This window comes from Athalia rosae, chromosome 7 (assembly GCF_917208135.1).
Source record: "Athalia rosae chromosome 7, iyAthRosa1.1, whole genome shotgun sequence".
NCBI classification, from domain to species: domain Eukaryota; kingdom Metazoa; phylum Arthropoda; class Insecta; order Hymenoptera; family Athaliidae; genus Athalia; species Athalia rosae.
Window position 1 is genome coordinate 13,228,185 of NC_064032.1, and position 20,131 is coordinate 13,248,315.

At 38.7% G+C, this 20,131-nt stretch overlaps 5 protein-coding genes across 11 annotated transcripts; 2 read left to right on the forward strand and 3 right to left on the reverse strand.

Moving 5' to 3' along the window:
• Window positions 1-111: 111 nt before the first annotated feature.
• LOC105688109 (DNA ligase 1-like) lies at window positions 112-5,426 on the reverse strand. Of its 2 annotated transcripts, none has more exons than XM_012404162.3 (5): window positions 4,973-5,426; window positions 4,131-4,419; window positions 3,756-4,048; window positions 3,408-3,672; window positions 112-3,325 (listed from the first exon to the last, which is right to left on the reverse strand). In XM_012404162.3, the coding sequence occupies exons 1-5, from the start codon at window positions 5,159-5,161 to the stop codon at window positions 3,264-3,266; spliced, it is 1,098 nt and encodes a 365-aa protein (XP_012259585.2). In that variant the 5' UTR covers window positions 5,162-5,426; the 3' UTR covers window positions 112-3,263. The 2 variants fall into 2 exon arrangements, with proteins under 2 accessions (XP_012259585.2, XP_012259584.2); XM_012404161.3 differs by having other exon boundaries at window positions 4,131-4,422; window positions 4,973-5,424.
• A 366-nt stretch (window positions 5,427-5,792) lies between these two features.
• On the reverse strand, window positions 5,793-7,956 carry LOC105688115 (RNA-binding region-containing protein 3). 2 transcript variants are annotated; one of them, XM_012404173.3, is made up of 5 exons: window positions 7,762-7,956; window positions 6,953-7,592; window positions 6,386-6,868; window positions 6,152-6,311; window positions 5,793-6,064 (listed from the first exon to the last, which is right to left on the reverse strand). In XM_012404173.3, exons 1-5 carry the CDS (start codon window positions 7,774-7,776, stop codon window positions 5,866-5,868), a joined length of 1,497 nt encoding a protein of 498 aa, XP_012259596.2. In that variant the 5' UTR covers window positions 7,777-7,956; the 3' UTR covers window positions 5,793-5,865. The 2 variants fall into 2 exon arrangements, with proteins under 2 accessions (XP_012259596.2, XP_020709155.2); XM_020853496.2 differs by having other exon boundaries at window positions 6,953-7,589; window positions 7,762-7,954.
• An 8-nt stretch (window positions 7,957-7,964) lies between these two features.
• Window positions 7,965-14,661, forward strand: LOC105688112 (histone deacetylase 6). 4 transcript variants are annotated; one of them, XR_007279580.1, is made up of 20 exons: window positions 7,965-8,177; window positions 8,270-8,449; window positions 8,758-9,180; window positions 9,275-9,372; window positions 9,454-9,627; window positions 9,688-9,880; window positions 9,990-10,049; window positions 10,307-10,396; window positions 10,470-10,576; window positions 10,645-10,788; window positions 10,858-10,964; window positions 11,030-11,199; window positions 11,299-11,639; window positions 11,708-12,033; window positions 12,103-12,666; window positions 12,753-12,925; window positions 12,993-13,280; window positions 13,371-13,466; window positions 13,641-13,757; window positions 14,587-14,661. XR_007279580.1 is itself a non-coding variant. In XM_012404170.3 (19 exons), the coding sequence occupies exons 1-18, from the start codon at window positions 8,175-8,177 to the stop codon at window positions 13,455-13,457; spliced, it is 3,528 nt and encodes a 1,175-aa protein (XP_012259593.2). In that variant the 5' UTR covers window positions 7,965-8,174; the 3' UTR covers window positions 13,458-13,466; window positions 14,587-14,661. The 4 variants fall into 4 exon arrangements, 3 of the variants coding, with proteins under 3 accessions (XP_012259593.2, XP_048514855.1, XP_012259594.2); XM_012404170.3 differs by lacking the exon at window positions 13,641-13,757; XM_048658898.1 differs by lacking the exon at window positions 14,587-14,661 and having other exon boundaries at window positions 13,641-13,838.
• On the reverse strand, window positions 13,816-16,580 carry LOC105688113 (GPI mannosyltransferase 4). Its single transcript, XM_012404172.3, has 4 exons — window positions 16,113-16,580; window positions 15,637-16,037; window positions 15,018-15,556; window positions 13,816-14,939 (listed from the first exon to the last, which is right to left on the reverse strand). The coding sequence occupies exons 1-4, from the start codon at window positions 16,288-16,290 to the stop codon at window positions 14,015-14,017; spliced, it is 2,043 nt and encodes a 680-aa protein (XP_012259595.2). The 5' UTR covers window positions 16,291-16,580; the 3' UTR covers window positions 13,816-14,014.
• On the forward strand, window positions 16,029-20,120 carry LOC105688116 (dynein assembly factor with WDR repeat domains 1). Of its 2 annotated transcripts, XM_048658910.1 has the most exons (10): window positions 16,029-16,177; window positions 16,563-16,934; window positions 17,054-17,126; window positions 17,220-17,423; window positions 17,555-17,677; window positions 17,755-17,939; window positions 17,997-18,126; window positions 18,226-18,524; window positions 18,601-18,812; window positions 19,451-20,120. In XM_048658910.1, exons 2-9 carry the CDS (start codon window positions 16,895-16,897, stop codon window positions 18,795-18,797), a joined length of 1,251 nt encoding a protein of 416 aa, XP_048514867.1. In that variant the 5' UTR covers window positions 16,029-16,177; window positions 16,563-16,894; the 3' UTR covers window positions 18,798-18,812; window positions 19,451-20,120. The 2 variants fall into 2 exon arrangements, with proteins under 2 accessions (XP_048514867.1, XP_012259597.2); XM_012404174.3 differs by lacking the exon at window positions 19,451-20,120 and having other exon boundaries at window positions 18,601-19,271.
• Window positions 20,121-20,131: the final 11 nt, after the last annotated feature.

Genomic DNA, 20,131 nt, shown 5'->3' on the forward strand with positions numbered 1-20,131 from the left:
AAACTTTGTATTCAGCGTCCCATTCCTTGATTATTTTCCTTTTAGAGTTGTGAAAAAATGTTTGCAATGAAGGATTTTGGGATTTTTCAAATAAGTTGATATCGTTGGAGATATGCTGGAAAAATATAGTTTTATTCCATTTCATTGAATTCACAAGGTTGCACAATCCAAGACTTGCTTTTATTTTTAACCCTGACACCGTTTCGTGCCCATTACCTTATCCGTCATTCATTTTTCCATTTAATTAGACTTTCCTATACATACCTGTGGTATCTGACCATACTCAGTGACCAGTTCTAACATGGTATGTAGTCATCTAATGAGAAATCGATAAATCGAAGTCTCATGGAGAAAAAAATATTTTACACCCAAAATATTTCTTAGATTACTAACTTATCGTTTCACGTTAGCAGAATCATTTTAGGAATATTAACAGCTACATGGATTCAAAATACATCATCTAATTTAAAGTTCAATTATTAAATCGTAGATTGACAGATTCCAGATTTGTCAAATGATTTCATCAAATTTGTGGACGGGCTGACAAAAGAGAAGAGAAGTAGAAGAAGAAAAGTAATAAAATTAATTGTCGGGTTCATGACTGGATTTTGGGTGATATGAAGCTAGTGAGAATCTGTTGGCTTAAGCCGAGCTCATACTTGCAGCGCCTACAAGCAGTACATGAACAGCTTTGAACAATACATACATGCATACATACATACATACATAAGTATACATATTAGGCGTAGATGCAGGTATACTGTTGCTATGCACTATCTTGGAATGGAAGACTACGGACAGCAGTTCAATACGTGCACGTAGAGGTATGTACAATATGCGTCACTATCGAACGTCATTTGTCGTAGCTCTTTGTTCCTTTACAGCTTTATTATTTGCTGTATTCATCGGTCAAATTTGATACCGATGTCTTGGTCCAGCTGATACAACAGCCAAGTGTGGCCGAATGATCTCGGTAGAGAGGTAAGAGCGATGCAGAATTTTAGTTACTGCTGTATATTGTCGAATTCAATGCCAACAAATCTACAAAGCTCCATTTCCATAGCTGTTGCAGTAAAATGTATTTATTTCTTTTTCCATTTTCTGTTTTTTTTTCCTTTTTTTTTCAATTCATGAATAGTTTGCTTTTCGTTGCACACTATAGGTGCATTACAGATATTCTATAATATGTACAAATTTGATATTCAAAATATGATCTCTAATAATAACAATGATGGTAGTAGTGATGTCATTAATAATTGTGGCAGAATTGGATAGTATTAATATTAGTATTAATAATATTAATAACAACAATAGAAGTAAAAGTATAATGATGGGCAATGGTGATGATAACGATGAAGAAGATACCGTTAGAATAGTGTAGCAGCAGTAGCAGCAGCGAAAAAAATAGTAGTAGTAATAGGGACAAATGATATTAGGAAACAAAACAATGACAAACTAGATGAAACCATGGTAGATGAAAATGACTGTGTACTTTGCATCATATGCATTGTGAAGTAATAGTTTTTATAAAAATATTCCATGTTACCAGCCATAGCCAGGCCGTATTTGACTAATTCTCTAAAGTACAACATTGTTAGATGGCTGAATTGCGAAGAAACCTGAGGACTGTGATAATAGAATCGTGTGTATTATAATATAAAATGAATTTCAGTTTTGTATCATAAATTTTTTGGCACATGAATGAAACTAGCTGAACCGAGCCAATAAGCTGAATTTTGTTCAATCGCAAAAGATTGGATGCCGGGGTCAGATTTTATTTGAATGAAATTTTTTTATCGGTAAATTGAGTTGGAGTTATACATTCTAACAGAGGCAATGAGCATGAAAAATACTATTGAACTCAATTTTAAATCTATGTAGAATCTAATGAATGCAATATTATTTTTAAAGATGTTCAAGTAACGAGCTCAGGTATCACGTACAGTTATCACATTGTTGCACTATCTTTGCATTTAGTATTATCATGTGTTTTTTTTTCTTTTTTAAATATTCTAATATAAATCACCATTGTTTGTATATATTTTATAATTAACCATTTACTTATGTTTCAATAAGGACAGTTGTCCTCCTGCAGGGTTTCCAGTAACAGTTTTTTACTAATTTTTTTGCTCCTCCCCAATTCTCACTTTTTCCACATTTTTAACTTTTACCAATTCAATTTTAAGCCGAAACACTGAAAGTAAAGTGATGGTAGGAGGTTGGACCCCATGCAGAATGATTCTTGCCATAGCCAGCCTATACATGTACACAGATTGATTACACTAAATTTATACACATAGTACAGGTGTAAATATTACATACGCACACACATACACAGATATATTTGATCATTAATTTAAAATATGTATGTATGTATACTATGTATGCAGGGTGTTCGGCAAACTAATCTGTTAGAAAATTTGACCGAGAACACAACAGCGTAAGTCTTGCACCTGGATGAGATCTATGCTCAACGACGATCGATGCGAATTGTATACCCGACTTTTCTTGCTTTTTTTTTTAAATAAGGGCACGTGCGACACTACTTTCTCGATGGTACCGAATAGACCTGAGATATTTTTTTTTAGCTAACCAGCATTTAATGTAATGCACGAATGGATAAATAGCCGTTGAAAACTTTGGAACCTATGCACGTGTGTAGAAGTGACCAAAAATGCACTTTTTTCTTTTAATATATTTTTTTTTTTGTTTTTCAAAGCTCGCGACGCGTTTACTCTACAATTATCCCCACAGTTGTCGATATATCGGCAATGTTTTCTGTTGAACAGATGCAACATTATGCTGAGCATAGTTGGTTTGTAACATCTACAATGAAACTGTTATCACAAATCCAACCATGTACTAACATAAGTATGCTTATGTCTAAAGTAACAAAAATATGCCCCATGTGTGCTCGTTGGAAATGAGAGGGTGGATTACGAAGAAGAATGTTGGTTTTTATTATTATAATTTTCTGTTTCTGTTTTTCAGTGTTTTCTTTTTTTTTTTTTTTTGGTATTTGTTTGTATTTTGTTCTTTAACGCGACGATCTGAGAAACCCTAACATGGGGCATGCCCATTAGGACCCCAAAAACGAGACCGTTTGGTGTTCTATGTACAGGGGAGCGAAGGATTAATCTCAGGCGATTAACAAGAAAAATCAATTTACACACCTGATCTGCCCAACTTAATAACAAAGGAGCTGCGCAGCACTCAGTTGTGTTTCCATTCTAGGGAATGCTGTTACGGGTATGACCTTCTTCTCAATTATCTTTACGAGCTTTCTTTTTGCTCTTTTTCTGTGGCTTGGCCTCTGTCCACACATCTGTAAAAATCACGATATGTTTTCACTCTCCATAGCCTCATTGCACACTCATAAACTATAAAATAACAACTTGAAAGCTTACCTCCTAATTCATCAAAGACTACAGAGCTTTTTTCTTCAACTTGATCGATTTTCTTTTCCTCGATCACTTCTTCACTTTTTGTCGGTCTAGCTTCTTCTACCAACTCTTGCCCGAGTTTTTCGAGCTTCTTGGGAGAAATAGGATTGGAAATCGGCTGGTCATTTTCGTTTGCAACAGCTTTCTTTGCCTTCTTAACTTTACCTGCCTTTTTTTCTGCTGTTTTTTCAGAGCTTTCTATTTGCTCCACCTTTTCTGGTATCACAATCTAGATTGGCACCAATTAATACATTCAAAAGTTAGTTTCGTCATATTTTTCTTGCCCCCATTTGTTTGGGCGATTAGCCTTACCTTTTCCAATTCCTCCTCTTCTTTGTTTTCAAGTACCTTGACCGCAGGTTGAACGTCAGCTACAGGAGTTAGGATCACATCTTTCTTATCTTTTTCCTTCAACTCCTTGTTCTCAGTATCTTTAGCCACCTTGTCCTTAACTTCTGATCGACTCTGCTCTTTTTCTTTACGACTTATATCACTGATCAGCTCTGCTTTTTTTCCCTCCTTCTTACTTTTCTTTGGCGGAGAGTCGTCATCTTTTTTTTTATTCTTCTTGTCCTTTCTCGCGTAAGCCGGTTGTTCCCAATCACCTGTAGTTGCATACAACAGATGTATGAATAATTATCCGAACACTGTTTATTAGAAGACAGTGGATCGAATGTGAAAACATACCATCATCAAAGTCGACCGGCTTTTCTTGGGAAGAATTCTTCAAATTCTTTCTATTTTTAACCTGCTCGACCTTATTTTCTTTCCCTAATTTTGGAGGGACAGGCAATTTTTCTTTTTTATTAACTACTGGTTTATTGCCGTCTTGTTTGCGCTCCTTCAGTTCATCACCTGCAACCTCCTCACTTTTTACTGTATTTTTTTTCACGCTTTCTGTCTTAACAGGTGACGCTTTCTTAACGGGGCTTGCCTTGTCTCCCGCTACTACCTGACCATTGGGAGGAGCACGTGCCTGCTGAAAATAAATCAATTCTCGAGACTTCTGTTGTTGACCAACTCAAAAATGAATGGACATTGCATTATATCAGAAGACGAAGTCCACATAACAGCTGACCCTTGATTTGACGGTATAGATAAAAGTTAATCCATTTGCACTACAATACTCCATTCATTGGAATTAATTGTTTTTGCAAGTTTCTGACACGTTTATTTTCAGTGGCTTTCAAATTATATTTTATATTTCTTATAGGTCATAAAACGCATTCATGAACCTCCAGGTGGCAGCGAATGATTTTAGTGAATGAATAAGCTGTATATTTCCAAAAGGGAAGGATTGAATCAAATAATTTGAATATGTTTAAGAACGTATGAATGACCGTGAACACGTAGTGCCCACTGCCATGTTGACACGACGACACAACGCTGCAGAATGCACCATATGGCAGGGAGAATTGAGAGTAACGATAACTGACCAACGCTCTTCTGGACGGTAGCCAATAAAAAAGAAGTCTTGAGCTTCGCACGCCCGGGAATTTGAGGTGAACTCTAAACTAAGTATCGCTCACCTTTTCCTTGATCTTGTTGCGCTTTTTGCCAGCTGGTTTCCGGTCCACGTCGGAGCCTGACGTGAGCTGAGCGAACGGTGGCTGTTCTGCATTTTTGAAACCAAATACAAACACCAAAATGGCACAGACCAAGACGATGCCGACAGGTATTGCGTACTGGGAATGTTGTAACAACGCGCCCACGTCCATTGTAGATGTTGGAGGTTATTATCCTCGGTCTCTTGAGATTCCGTTTTGTCAAGAGTTTCCCCCCGTTTTATTATCCTTATTTATACTTTTAATTTTTTATCTACACAAACCCTTGTCAAACGGTACTACAACGCAGCCTGCCGGGCTCCTCGCAATCTCTCTACTGTCGAGAAAAGCTGGACTGACCCCACAAATGCAACAAACCCAACCAACCCAACGGCTGAACGACGAACGACCTCCCAACAGCCCAAACAAGTTTTAACCCAGGGCTGTAGTTGACACTGGCGTCGGTAGCGATGCTGACGCGGCTGTGACGAGCCACTACGTGAATCTTTTTCTAACTTCTCAACGTCTCATTATAAAATTTTACCGTTATTGGCAGTCTCATTGTCACAGTTATCACTTGAAAAATAGTCAGTCGACTTGAAAATAATTTATTTGATCGATTGCCAACTCCCATTTTCCGCTCTTTTCGATTTCTATACTTGCACTTGATAAGAAGTGCGCTTCCTTCGCGATACCCCCGCCGAGAAATCAAACGCCTCTGAGACAGTCTAGATTAGAAGCCACGTCATAAAAATATTTTCAATATCTATGATCATCTCAAAGATAACTCCAAGACTTCTAAAACTTCACAAAAATGAACTTTATTGCTTATTTACATTCACTATTTCATCAAGTTAGCAATCAGTCTGACACAACCATCATCCTTTCGATGATGAAGAGGCTTGTTGATTTTCCTGTAATTTACTTAAGGCTTTGGCAAATTGAACAACCATTGGTTTATCTTTGAGTATGTATCCATTAGTCTCCTCGAGTGCAATGTGGGCTAACTCAGTAGTTTGTAATGTAATGAAGGCTTGACCCTTCATCCGTCCCTCTTGCATCAAACGTACGTTATATCTGTAGAGTATAAGCAAGAAAATTGTATGAACATAGTGTTTCTTTCAGCAGAGATTTATCATGCGTTATCGATCAAATGATACTTGCCGACAGCCGTCATTCTCGTCATTCTTATCCGGCACCAAATATTTCTTGTAGATGAAGTCCAAGTCTTTTAACTCGACTTGCTTCGAGAGATTTTTTATGTAGAGACGAGGTGACGGTTTTCCAGGATGATAATTCTTGAATACAGGCAGCAGACGTTGATCTAGGGACATATAACAACATTAACTCAGGCATATTATTTGCTAAAACATATCAAGAAGCAGTATCAGTACAAACCATTGATCGATATTCGATTGCCTGCCAATTCTTCACTAGTAATAAACTCAGAGGTCACAGATTTGGTTGACTCGTTTTCTCCGGCAACATTGCTTTGATCCGGTCCTTTAGTGGGATATAACAAACCAAAACCACCATCACCCTCTTCTTGAGGGACCGTAGTAGAACTTGTCAGAGGATCCAACGAACCACCTGCTTCTAATCGTTTTTCCAAATTCAAATCTAAGTCGACTTTTAATGCAATCTTCACGTTTTTACTCTCAGTTCGATGTAATGATTCAAACACATCCTCAGGCTTCACTAATTTTTGACTGGAAGAAACGTTACTAGGGGCCTGTTTTGAAGGGTTCACAAATCTTGGAATCTTCAAACGTTTCGTAGATTGTGCACGTTTTCGTTTCATTGGAATGAATTCTTTGGGCCTAGCTTCTGCTTCTTCATCTGTTTCCAGCTCTGATTCTTCGTGTTCTTCTGATTGATCATCTGAAACGTAACAAAAAAGCAGATACAAATTATTGAAATGACAAAAATTAGCAGCAACAAACGTAATTACAATCAACCATTCACCATTCACTTCATCGGCAAAGACAATCTTGCCAAATATATCTCTGTACCTCACTTCGTCGTAGATATCTCTGAGAAAAGGAAATTCAGGCTCCAGCTCTTTGAACGGTGGTGGTAAATTCATTTTGTTCATCAGATGAAGTACTTGACAGTAAAACGCTGGTTCCTCCAGCATTTGGATAGCTATTCTCAAGAGAGTATTGCCGGTTGGTGGAGAATATTTGTACCGAATATCAGGAGGAGGTGGCTGTGTGAAAACTTGACTAAATGCCCAACCATTCAACTTTTGCAAGAATGCGCGGTAATGAGGCTCATCGGAATCATCATTGGTAGGTTCATTTTTCTGATTTTGAGGCTCGCAAGTAGTATCCTCTGCCAGTTCTGATAAGACATTTGCTCTTGCATATTCAACAGACAGTCGCTGACCTCGAACTTGTAATTGATGAAGCCTCAGGAATGTTTGTCTGGCTGCCTCTTTGGATGAGAATTTAGCAAAAGTAATTGTGTATTTTTCAGACTTGTTGATGGTTTTTACTTTAATTGCTCCATACTGTTTCAGAAGTCTCTCGCGTTCAGAGTGAGAAAGTTTTGGAGGCAAATGGAGAATCTTGAGCGTATCACACGAAATCCCTTGTATCTGCTGCTGTAAAAATTGTCATAAGTTGGGTATTCAATAACTCACTGCCAGGCTGATCATCACCAACGCTTAAATATACATCTGACAAGATGAGCAACATGATCGACTTGACATAATCTAACCTAAGCTGCATTCAAGATCAATCTAAATACTAAACAATTGATCAATTGCTTACGTCCGGATGGTCCATTTTCTATACACCACCCCTCACCGCTCGTTTTTTAGTTCCTTTATTCTTTAATAATGTTTGGGTTCACTTTTGATTAATCTTTCATGACAGAAGTATCGCATTCGGCATTCATGAAATTCATTCAAGAAATGTGTTGACAGCGCGCGGGGAAGGGGTAGTGGATAAAATTTATTGTGAAGTAGTGATTTCAGAATTTTTTCTTTCTCGTCATTCCACCTACGCTGACTATCACGGTAATCAGAGGTGGTGGAGCCAAAACTAGTTTTCATTTTCTTTGTTGACATATCTCGAAATAAAAATGGGTCAAGTTGCATGACAAACGCTGAATGCCCTGCCAAAGGCAAATGAGATAGTTCACTATTGGTTTGAAGGTTACATTTTGGGAAAAATACAGTCAAATGGTGAGATACGAATGTTTTTACTGTCATTGTCGGTATCGATTAACAACTTGGATCATTCTTCACCTATGTGCCTTTTCATGTTCTTTGTGTAGTCTGACCAAGGTGCATGCGGAGACAATCTGTTCTCCGCTGCTAAGCAGTTGGCAGAAACTGAGATACATCTGATCAAGGTAATCGAGGGTACACGAAAAAGCAACAGAAAAGTTGTCACGAGCAGTATGACAACTATGGTCAAGAATCCTCCAGGGAAAAAGACATCCAGGTCATCCAATGTAAGCATGTATTTTCAGTTAGTACAGTGATGGACTTGGATCGTTTGATGTGGTGATATGGTTTATTCTCAATTTTAGTTTACTTATGGATTAAGATTGTAGTATTTGCTTGACATTGAGTTATTCTTCTAATCGGTGCAAATATGTTGAAGTTAATATCTATCACTAGAGTCTTTATCATTTAAACATCGTTAGCAGTCAACTCTAACTCTCAATTTTGCCAATGTGACTTCAACCAACTGTATATCTAAATTTTATAACTATCAGTGATGTCTCATTAAAAATATTTCACTGTTTGTCGACTAAAGGTTAGACCTTCCGCTGCCTTAATAGCAGCAAAGCGAGAGGCTGCGCAACGCAAGCTAGTTCATGGCAAGAAACCTGTGAATAATATTCTTAGGGACTTTTATCAAAAGGCAATTGATGCTCAAGTTATGACTCGAAAGGAGACAGGTCTCGTCTATGAGCCTTCTATGGCAGAGCATAGATGTCTGTGGGACAAAAGTTATCCAGAATGTCCTGAAAGGTTTACAAGAATCTTAGAAAGATGCATGGCTCTTGGATTAGTGGATCGCTGCAAGTCCATCAAACCTCGTAATGCTACACATGAAGAGCTACTTCTCCAACATACTGAGGAACAAATTGAGATTCTAAAAGCCACAGACGGATGTATAGATGAAGAAAGTCTGGAGAAATTATCATCTAAATATGACGCTATCTACATACACCCTGTAAGTTGAAAGGTCAGAGGATTATGAAGTAGTTTTTAAGCAACTATTTTCAGAAATTTGCAATCTGATCTTCGATAATGTACTGTTCTCCTAGACAACTTACAGACTATCACTGCTAGCTGCTGGGTCTACCATAAATCTGTTGGAAAATATCTGTAATGGCAAAGTTCAGAATGGAATGGCTATTATAAGGTATAAACGAATCTCTACTGGAGTTTTAGACTTTATTTTGCGTGCATAAATTTTTCTTTATCTATGACTCATGATTTTCAGGCCACCTGGGCATCATGCAATGAAGGCTGAATATTGCGGTTACTGTTTTTTCAATAATGTAGCCATCGCTGCTAATAAAATGTTAGATAACAACTTGGCAAACAGAATTTTAATCGTTGACTGGGACGTTCATCACGGACAAGCAACTCAGCAAATGTTTTATGATGACCCAAGGTAATTGACTCAAAACGAGTCTTATATCATTCACAGATGACATAATTTGTTCCATTTTAGAGTCGTGTATTTTTCAATTCATCGATATGAGCATGGGGAGTTTTGGCCGAATCTCAGAGAGTCCAATTTCAATTATGTTGGGGAGGGAAAGGGAGAAGGATACAACTTCAATGTGCCACTGAATAAAACTGGCATGACGAATGCCGACTATCTTGCTATATTCCAACAACTCTTGATGCCAATGGCTTATGAGGTGAAATATTCTTATTCAAAAATAGTATACCGATAAAAATCTACAAACAACTTCCTGGTCCAAAATTTGCTCTCCTACTCAAATTTAAGTGAAATTCAAATAATTCTAGTTCCAACCTGATCTGGTGATTGTGTCTGCTGGTTACGATGCAGCCCTGGGCTGTCCTGAGGTAAAATAGCTATGAACATTATTGTATTGACAAATTTTTATTTTGGTATCATAGTTTTGTCCCGACCTTGTCGTTGTGTCTGCCGGATTTGATTCAGCAATAGGCGATGCAAAGGTTAGCATAGTTCCCCTGTTGAATTTTTTGCAACCATTTGTAAAGCGTTATCATACGGCTTTTTGCATTTTTTACTTTCATTGATTAATAATTTATATCGTTAATTATTCTCTAGTGCTTTATCCCTCAAAACATTGTTATAGGGTGAGATGGAAGTAACGCCGGCATGCTATGCGCATCTGTTGAATTCACTTCTCAGTTTAGCTGGTGGAAAAGTTGCGGTAGTATTAGAAGTAAGTACGGATAACAAATAGTCAGTGTTAGTTCATCATCCGAGCTTCTCGGCTAAACCAATAATATCTTCAGGGTGGCTACTGCTTGAAATCGCTGGCCGAAGGAGCTGCGTTAACCCTCAGAACTCTGCTAGGTGATCCCTGCCCAATGATGCAGCCCTTAGAAAAGCCATCTAAGAGGTGAGTCTAGAATTGCCTAACACAAAAAAAATATCAATAATAATTCAATCTGAGACTATCGTTTGCAGCATACAGGAAACAATCTTGAATGTCATCTACATGCATAAAAGTTATTGGACCTGTTATCAGTATCAAGAGACTTACAGTTATCATGCAATTACAAACGATTTAGAGGAAAATACCAACAGACATCTGCCTGTCGTTCTGTTCAGGTAGTATACAACTTTTATCACCACCTTTGATGTATATTTGGTAAAAATAATCTGTAAATAATTACACAGGGGTGATGAGACTAAGCCAGATCTATATGCAACCAGAGATTGCTATCCATCTCAAAGCGAAGATTTTCTGTCTGAAATTGACGTGCAATTGGATTTATTGATCGAATGTAAGTTGATAATGAGGAATTTTGTATCAATAAATGTGTGATGTATTATTTTTTATATTTGGCAGTCACCTACCTGGGTAAGGCACCGAACAAAGTATGTGTTGTCTATGACGACAGGATGTTGAGTCACACGAACATTCCCGATAGTACACATCCAGAAAAACCTGAGAGGATAGCAGAAATATTTGCGAAACACGAAAAGTACGGTCTTCTCAAACGGTGTCACCTGCTGAAGGTACGTCATATCCTTCACGTTTTTCCCAATAAAAGCTTGCGAATTTTAACGATTGACTTACTATTGATACCTTCTAAAACTCGCTGATTTTATTTCAAGGGAAGAACAGCGACCGAAATAGAGCTTGCTCTGGCCCATTCCAAAGCGCACATCGAAACCATGAAAAAAACAGCATCGACTAAGCTGAGGGATCTCACTAAGCAAGCTTCTGAATTAAGATCCGTATACCTGCACACAGAAACATGGAATAGTGCCCGCGTCTCTGTGGGGTCTCTGCTCCAAGCAGTGGACAGCGTTTTGAATGGGGAAAGTCAGTCGGGTGTAGCGATTGTCAGGCCGCCGGGTCACCATGCCGAAGAAGAGGCAGCGTGTGGTTTTTGCATTTTCAACAATGTCGCAGTTGCTGCTAGATATGCGGTCGAAAATTTTAACTTGAAAAGGTGAAAATAGAAAGATAGTAACAAAGAATAAGTTTCACCAAGGATATGTAATCTATTGCTCATTACAGGGTCTTGATAGTCGACTGGGATATCCATCACGGTAATGGCACGCAAAATATTTTGGAAAGAGATCCAAAAATCTTGTACATATCGATCCATCGGTATGACAATGCAGGGTTTTTCCCCAATTCAAAGAAGGCTAATTATACTGTGACGGGGGCTGGTCCTGGTGAGGGATTTAATGTGAACATTCCTTGGAACAAGAAGGGGATGGGCGATCCGGAGTACATAGCAGCGTTTCAGCAAATCGTCATGCCAATTGCGTACCAGTTCAATCCAGAACTTGTATTGGTGTCCGCAGGATTTGATGCGTGCATAGGCGATCCTCTGGGAGGTAATATTGGATGCACAGAAAACCACTGCCGTTTTTTGTTCTCTTTATTATTTTTTATTCATTGTTCAGGTTGCACTGTATCACCGGAAGCCTATGGCCATTTGACTCACTGGTTATCATCATTAGCAAACGGCCGCGTCATTCTTAGTCTGGAAGGTGGCTACAACGTTAATTCTATTTCGTATGCAACTTTGATGTGCACAAAAGCTCTTCTGGGAGACCCATTGACGGTTCTTGAGCCGCAACGAGCTCCATGCTCAAGTGCCGTCAATACGATCAACAATGTTCTGAGGACACAGAAGCAGTACTGGCCAAATTTAATGTTTCAAATATCTTTGCCGAAGGAAAATGTGCTTCCAAAGATGAAGGGCTCACGGAATAAGACGGAGAGGCGAGCGGATGCACGGAAAACTTCGGAATCTAAGATCGCATTTGAGGAACTAGAGAGCGAAAAATTAGAATTTTCTTTGCCGATCAATAAAAGCACTCTGAGCATGGTAACCGACGAAGAAATCACCAGGTTACAAAACGAGATTGAGAATATGAAAATCAAAAGCCTTGAAAGTCACGTACCAAACATAGATATTGTCAGAGAAGAAGCGACTACGGCAGAAAACAAACAAGTAGTGAATGGTTTGTCGATTCATATTCTTCTCTACGATATTCCAAGTTACATCTTTGGAAAAACCATGTTTGATAGGTTTTATTTGGTCTTACAGTAGCCCAGTCGGGGATAAAGACGTGTATAAATCCTCATCAGAAACAAGGGTCGTCTCAAGGTGGATCAGCCAGGGAAAATGACGGTGATGGTCAGAGCGGTAGTGCTGGGGAAGGCGGCGCTATTGGGAATTCTCCAAACAATTTGATGCAGTACCTCGCTGACAACATGCAGGTATGCTTCTGAATAAAAATCAGCCGTGGAATAGTTCATTAATAAAAAGAGATTAATGTCTTGACAGGCACTGGTGGATGGAGAAATGTTTGCAATTATACCACTGCGAGATTGTCCCCACTTGCCAACGGTCGCAGAGGTGCCACCCGGAGGAATCGACGTGCGATCTCCTTGTCAGGAGTGTGGCAGTACGGTAGAAAACTGGATTTGCCTGCAGTGTTACACTGTTCATTGTGCAAGGAACATTAATGAGCATGCTGTGACACACAATCAGGAAACGGAGCACCCGATGACGCTGAGTTTCAGCGATTTGTCTGTGTGGTGTTACGGATGTGATGCTTACATTGATAATCCTGTGAGTCGGTGATTCATCAGATCTTCGATATCAGGCTGCTGTGCTTAAAATTGACGACTTCACGTATTTTTCTTGTGTTTTTTTTTCCAGCGGCTGTATGCAGCGAAGAACGCGGCGCACAGGAGCAAATTCAATCAAGATCTGGCCTGGACGTACGACAGCACCCAAACCTCGTAATCATTCTTAGTAAGCAGTGGTATGATTTAACGCTTTTATTTTATCCTGGAACATTATTAATGTTCAGCATTTGATCCCTATTAACGCGCAACAATATGAATATTTATACCGCATATTTCGGCACTGCGCTTTACCTGTTTATAAATTGTTGATCTTTGCTAATTTTAATACAAAAATGAATAGCTCAGAAATTGCTGATCGACCCGAGGTATAGGAATCCCCCAAGAAGGAAAAAATACCGCTCAAGCTGTAAGAAATACATTTACAGCAATATTACATCCCGTTGTACGGTTACCCTTGGTACGTGAAAGATAAAAATATTTAATTAAATCTAAGAAAAATGTACCACAGAAAATAATTATTAGAACATATTGAAGTTTATTCAAACAGAAGAATTTATTTTCCAAGCTTTGGTTTCTAAATAACAGATCTTAATTTTATCAAAATAGCAGAGCAAATGAGTACAATATTCACGTAATGCTAAGCATAGATTAAAGTGTAGTAATATCAATTAATTGAGTTCATTAGAGGTAATAACCTCGTAATATACAAAAATGCTAATATAGGATTGTGTTCTTAGCGACGTGCGAACTTGTCGTAACAGGAGATTCTATTTTCAATAACACTAAACTCAATTGATGGACGAATTTATAAACGTTTTCTAAAACGTTTTCGACAATTTTTTTTGTACAAATTTCTAAACTATCAAAATCAGTGCATTCGTTGAAAAAATCTATGGATGGTAATCTTTCAACAGTTAGATGCGGGTAAAACATTTTAACGGTTTTGTGGTGAAATACTTGAGATTCATTGTGAAAGGTGTAGGCAGCAAATTCATTGAGAAAACTGGCGGGCAGCGCGTAATATATTCGGTAGGGCTGTTTTTTGCTCTTCAGTTTTTTCTCGCACTCTCGTATCTTTTGTGCGATATTTTCATAGATTTGCTCAACACTCTCAGATCCTTGTTCGTAGAGATGAAAATCCTTGGCTAACTTGTACTTGCGTTGCTCTTTAGTGACGTATATTTTTCGAGTATTTCTCAACTGTAACAGGGCGGTGGGTATTGAGTAAGTGTGTGAAGTAAACAAATGAATATTGGTAACATAAGGCTTTGCTTTCAATTCCGCAGCCAGGTGTGAGACTAGCGGTAAGACTCCTCCCTGATGAACAAAGCCGTAGAAAAATGTGAGGACCATGTTAACAACGTACCAAATGACCAGCATTTTACTTGTGTTGTTCTTATTACGTTTGAATGCAAAACTGGAGTTGTTGTTGTCTACTCGAGTAACTGTATTGAGATTTGACACTTGCCTTATCCTTTGTGAGTGTAAGAAGATCAGGGGCAGAGTCACAGGGATTAGGAATCTGGGTTCTTGATGTGGAAAAATGGAAAGCATGATTATTGGTAGAATAAAAGATGCCGTCATCAGACCTATTATGCTTTGTATACGAGGAAGCTCTGACCAACGACCCCTCAGACCTCTGGAAAAAGAACAATCTCTTTAGATGGATGCAGATTTATACTTGACATTTTCTTGAGTAAAAATCAGTGCGAATTACCTATAAACCAGGCTCCCAAATGCAAAGAGGCCAACCAGCCCCAGAACATTATAGAGTAGCGGGACATTGACCATTAGATGAAGGAATTTTGGGTGCAACCCATGACTCGCAAGGTTTTCGGTGAGTGAATTATACTTGAAAAAATTCAGAGGTGTGACTACAAAGTTATTTATGCTTATCTGGAGATTCTGTATTTCGCTCATGGTCAAATATCCAAAGTAGAAGCTATCTGCTAATATGAAAAATACTGCCGTGGGGATTGCACATAATACAAAGGTGAATATTCTAATGTGGAAGTCGGCAAGTCCAATGTTTTTTGAACCAAGCCCCCGTTGTAGCCAAAAAAATATGGGGGCGAATGCAAAGGCCATAAAGGTTGGCCGATTAAAAATGCCTATAACTGTAATGGTTGCAAGGATTAAACAGTTGTTCAATGAATGGCTGGGTAGTGAAGCACGGAGTTTGAAATATTTCACTCGATCTACAACATTCCCTGCTCTCTTGTATTTATCTGATAAATAGTCATCTTTGTGGACAATCTGTGGTAAAAAAAATATACATATTTAGTGATGACAAAAATGCAGAACTTGAAAGTGACAGCATTTTGATAAAACCTTACCGAGTCTGAGATTGCCATGCACTTGGCAACGAAGTAAAGCAATGTAGACGTGAGTATGAGTTCAATGGTGTTAGAGAATGTTCGAGTAGAATATATCAAGATAACGTAAGAGCTTGCATACGTAATAAGTCTGGTTCTATAATTTTGTCCATAAATATAACAGATCTTGTAGAGGCAGTAATCTGAGATGAACGAGATGGCACATATCAGTAGCCTTGGAAACACCAGCAGAAAATATGGAGACTTCAGCGTTGTGCCGAATATATAAAATGAGTAAGGAGAAAGTCTATTGAGAATCGCATAAGGTATTCCAACGGTCAGATATGGAATCGTTATGCTGCGGATTGGAAATGTTGTGTTAAATTCCCAGGGCTTATAAACATCTATATCAAAGTATTCTCCTAGAAACAAATAGAATATAAATGATCTATACAGGCATTAGTTGCTCACAGACATGCAAGGATCAGGAGACTTACCAGCAACAACTTCAATGGATTGAAAATATTCATCAGGATGTATATATCCGATTGACGGTGTCAGGGTCAGTACAAATCTTAAGGTAGCCAAAAGCCAGTAGGGCGCAAGATCTAGCTTGATGGGCGTAGGGTTCTCAATGTCTTTAATAAATTTGTCATACTTTTTCTTATAGCGCATTTTGCTTGTGATGATAATACTGCGCCTTTAAGGGATAATAATAATCCCTTGAGTTCATTTAATTGTTAATTAAGCAAACCTGATCTAACGTGTTCTTCATGTTATTATTTAATTACGTGCTTATATTGAGTATTGAATAATGAGATTCGTGGTGAGATTCGTAATTGAGAAAACTTAAATGATAACTATCCAATGCTTTAATGTATTTTAAGTCAAGAAAGTGTTTATGAGTAATGATTCAGATCCTGTCATTTATCTACTTGTTGTTATAGTCTGACAGGACGTACTGTTAATAGCAGTCGACATCAGTCGACATTGCGAATAAGGGTGGTTTCTGTCATCTCTCCAAGATGGCGCTACGGGGATGGAATTTTAAATTTCAAAAGTTTGAAAAATATCATACAGTCAACGCGCCTAACGAACTATCACATTGATCAAGCGCGCCTTAGCAACCCGAGCGTTGACTGAAGAAGAACGAGGAACAGCATCAATTCTACAGACGTCTTGTTTTATAAAGAATAAATTGGTCAATTCTTACAAGTATAACAGTAACGTGCATTAGTTTGAATATTAAAACTCAAGCGATATTGTAGCTGGACCATTAATGAAGCTATTGAAATTTTTACTTCGCTATTTTCCTCCCGGTAAGCCTGTCTGAGACATATTCCTTGTGTACTTGAAATCATTTTACATTTACAGTACATACTTTCCCATTATCAAACCTATTTGTCCACGATTATTTATAATTATATCACTACTCTAGGCATAGCGCTGGAATATACGCAAGGAGGGGATATCAAAACAAAGATGATAGATCTCCTGGATTTAACTGTCAGGTAAACATATCCCTTTCACATTGTTCAAAAATTATACATTCTTGCATTAATGCCTTGTTAAATTAATACAGTATTAATTTTTTTCCTTTATAGTACGGATGTCAAAGCGCTGGCTGAGCGCATCAAAGCTGCTGAACCGATCATAACCGAGGGTGTAACTGATCAGCTAGTAGAAACATTAGAAAGACTCCAAGCTAAAGTTTGCGATGGAAACGTGAAACGATACTATAAGTACAAGACTTTACAGACGCACCTGCTTCCTCTGACCAACATTGCGTTTGATAAATTAGGTAAAAGGTACTTTATAACTCCTATTACTATACGGCAGCTCCCAAACTGCAAAAGACTTCAACTATTTCAAAGATCAAATCTTCCACACCATGATAAGCTATGTAGGAACAAAATTTCAACTTTGCTTTGCTCTATAGATGCCTGACGGGCAGCTATGACCGAACTTGTAAAGTTTGGGACATTGACAGTGGAACGGAGCTTCTTACTCTCGAAGGCCACAAGAACGTAGTTTACGCCGTATCTTTCAACAACCCTACCGCGTGAGCATTGCCATAAATAATATGATTGATCATCATTAATTGATACATCAAATTTATTACTATTGCTATCATTCTAGAGACAAAATAATGACCGGATCTTTCGACAAAACAGCAAATATATGGTGCTCACAGACAGGACACTGTCTGCTCAGCATGTGGGGCCACGATGCAGAAGTCGTTGTTGTTCAATTTTCCCCAACCCAAAATCGCGTCGCCACTGCATCCATGGATACCACAGCAAAAATATTTCATCTGGGATCTGGTCAGTTCAAATTTGACAAGAAAAATCCAGGAAAACAAAAATAGTATATCTTTTCAGGTCAAGAATTAGGCACTCTGAAAGGTCACACAGCTGAGGTGATAGCCCTTCGCTACAATAATGATGGCAATCAGATAATCACAGGCTCCTTTGATGGGACCATAGGTATCTGGGACACGAGAACAATGCAGTGAGTTGAAAGATACAACTAGATTGATAAAAATTTTCCCTCCCTCACAAGGGATATAAATCGTCAAACTTTTCCGAGTGTATAATAACCACTCTCCAGACGAACGAGTGTCCTGACTGGCCACGAAGAAGAGATATCAAACTGCCATTACAATTTCGACTGTTCCCTGATCGCCTCGTCCTCTATGGATAAAACTGCAAAGGTTTGGGACGCTCGGATGAATTCCTGTCTCGCAACTATCCTCGGTCACGAAGACGAGGTACTCGACCTCAGCTTTGACAATAAGGGGAAAAAATTAGCCACTGCCAGTAGTGATACAACTGCTCGAGTTTGGGACCTAGCGGCAGATTTTCGACAAATCGCAGTCATGGCGGGACACAGGGAGGAAGTATCCAAAGGTAAGACGCAATGTACATCCGTGATCGAAAACTTTCTAGTCCGATCCTTTCACATAATTTTTTCCCCAAATTTTAGTCTGCTTCAGTCCGAACGGCCAGCAATTGTTGACGTCTTCGATGGATCGTACCGCCCGACTTTGGTCTTTGGAAACCGGATGTTGCATGCAGATGCTCAGTGGCCATGCAGACGACGTATTCAGCTGCGCCTTCTCCTATACCGGAGACACAATAATCACTGCCAGCAAAGACAACGCGTGCATGATCTGGAGGTGACTCGAATGGTTCAAGGTGGGTGCCTCATAAAAACCTCCTAAAATCTTTCCGCGTGTGTTCAGTTTATTCTTGCATAGTATATTGCGTTATCTACCCCCGTTGTAACGGTAATGGAAGAAAAAATCACATTAGGCGTGAATATCGAAGTACTTTAAAATATTTATTTAAATAATAAGTAGCCATGTGTAGATAACGACTTGTTGTTTCAGCCGATGTTATGCATTGTATAATAATTAATCCTAATAGTATTTTATTACATTACTGCAATCAAAGTTGCGCGTAGTAACTATTACACAGTTTCAAACTTTACAAACACCTTGATACAGTTATACACTTATACACTTTGCGCAATATAGTAGTGAAATTGAATGTTTGTTGTTATGAAAATAATAACTGCAGGAAATATAAATGCGAAAAATAAAAGTACAGTGTGTATAGCTACGAGAGACAATAATGAGCGATAATTAACCGATAAATTTCCATCACTTTCCTGAACGATAGATCTTAGATACCTATACTCCGGAAATATGCAGCGTGCAACGGAGCGATTAATCGTTGCATAAAATTGTCGTCCACACTTATCCCTTGTGGAATATACGACGCATTTAATCGAAAGCCTTTATTATCCACGTAACTGACTGTTTGCTTGACAGGCAAATTCCGTATCGATGGAAGAAGGGAAACGACTAGACTATAGTTATCTCGATCGTCATAGCCGGTACGTAAGTATCAAGCAGATTTCGAATCGATGACTACCTCGCGCTTATTATTGACAATGTCTCCACCGATCTGCATACGTATATTACCGGAGATGCGTTACGAAGATCATGCGAAGCAGCAGCAGCGGTGAAGTCCACTGTGATTTGGACTGTGAATTATTATTATTATTATTATTGTATCCCACACCGTCCTGACCATCTCAGGGACACCGGCGCGGTGGTCGCCTTTATGCACCGTTTATCCGCTGTTTGTGCATTCCCGCACGTTGCGTTGGACGCAGTGATAATGGGTGCAAGGGCGCGATATGTATTATCCAGTTAAAGTTTTACTGCTTCGGACCACCGAGGCCCATTAGGGTTCATTCGCGCCGATCAGCATCTCCCGTAACTTTATATATCTACATTATTAGACACGATGCAGTCGTCATCTATATCTCGACGGGAGCATCGACGTCGGAATTATTCAATAAAAATGATCTTTTTAGGTTTGACGAAGCCACAGTTATCAGGGGAAAATATCAGGTGGGAACCGCACCCGCTACCTGTAACGGAAGAGAGCGAGTCTTTACCTGAAAAAAATTCAGAGAACATGCGGAATAACTATTCCATTTTTCA

What these genes read in the sequence shown, in the direction of transcription:
- LOC105688113 (XM_012404172.3), bottom strand. Translation starts at nt 16,290, where the DNA reads ATGCGCTATAAGAAAAAGTATGACAAATTTATTAAAGACATTGAGAAC. An exon ending in GCATGGCAATCTCAGACTCG is followed by an intron (nt 15,557 to 15,636) that starts GTAAGGTTTTAT and finishes TTTTTACCACAG; the next exon opens with ATTGTCCACAAAGATGACTA. An exon ending in TTTGGGAGCCTGGTTTATAG is followed by an intron (nt 14,940 to 15,017) that starts GTAATTCGCACT and finishes TTCTTTTTCCAG; the next exon opens with AGGTCTGAGGGGTCGTTGGT.
- LOC105688115 (XM_012404173.3), bottom strand. An exon ending in CTTTGCCGATGAAGTGAATG is followed by an intron (nt 6,869 to 6,952) that starts GTGAATGGTTGA and finishes GTTACGTTTCAG; the next exon opens with ATGATCAATCAGAAGAACAC. An exon ending in CAATCGAATATCGATCAATG is followed by an intron (nt 6,312 to 6,385) that starts GTTTGTACTGAT and finishes ATATGTCCCTAG; the next exon opens with ATCAACGTCTGCTGCCTGTA.
- LOC105688112 (XM_012404170.3), top strand. An exon ending in AAGTTGCGGTAGTATTAGAA is followed by an intron (nt 10,397 to 10,469) that starts GTAAGTACGGAT and finishes TAATATCTTCAG; the next exon opens with GGTGGCTACTGCTTGAAATC. An exon ending in ATTGGATTTATTGATCGAAT is followed by an intron (nt 10,965 to 11,029) that starts GTAAGTTGATAA and finishes TATATTTGGCAG; the next exon opens with TCACCTACCTGGGTAAGGCA.
- LOC105688109 (XM_012404161.3), bottom strand. Translation starts at nt 5,161, where the DNA reads ATGGACGTGGGCGCGTTGTTACAACATTCCCAGTACGCAATACCTGTC. An exon ending in GCCGGTCGACTTTGATGATG is followed by an intron (nt 4,049 to 4,130) that starts GTATGTTTTCAC and finishes ATGCAACTACAG; the next exon opens with GTGATTGGGAACAACCGGCT. An exon ending in AAGAGGAGGAATTGGAAAAG is followed by an intron (nt 3,673 to 3,755) that starts GTAAGGCTAATC and finishes GTGCCAATCTAG; the next exon opens with ATTGTGATACCAGAAAAGGT.
- LOC105688116 (XM_048658910.1), top strand. Translation starts at nt 16,895, where the DNA reads ATGAAGCTATTGAAATTTTTACTTCGCTATTTTCCTCCCG. An exon ending in ACTTCGCTATTTTCCTCCCG is followed by an intron (nt 16,935 to 17,053) that starts GTAAGCCTGTCT and finishes TCACTACTCTAG; the next exon opens with GCATAGCGCTGGAATATACG. An exon ending in CAGGGAGGAAGTATCCAAAG is followed by an intron (nt 18,525 to 18,600) that starts GTAAGACGCAAT and finishes CCCAAATTTTAG; the next exon opens with TCTGCTTCAGTCCGAACGGC.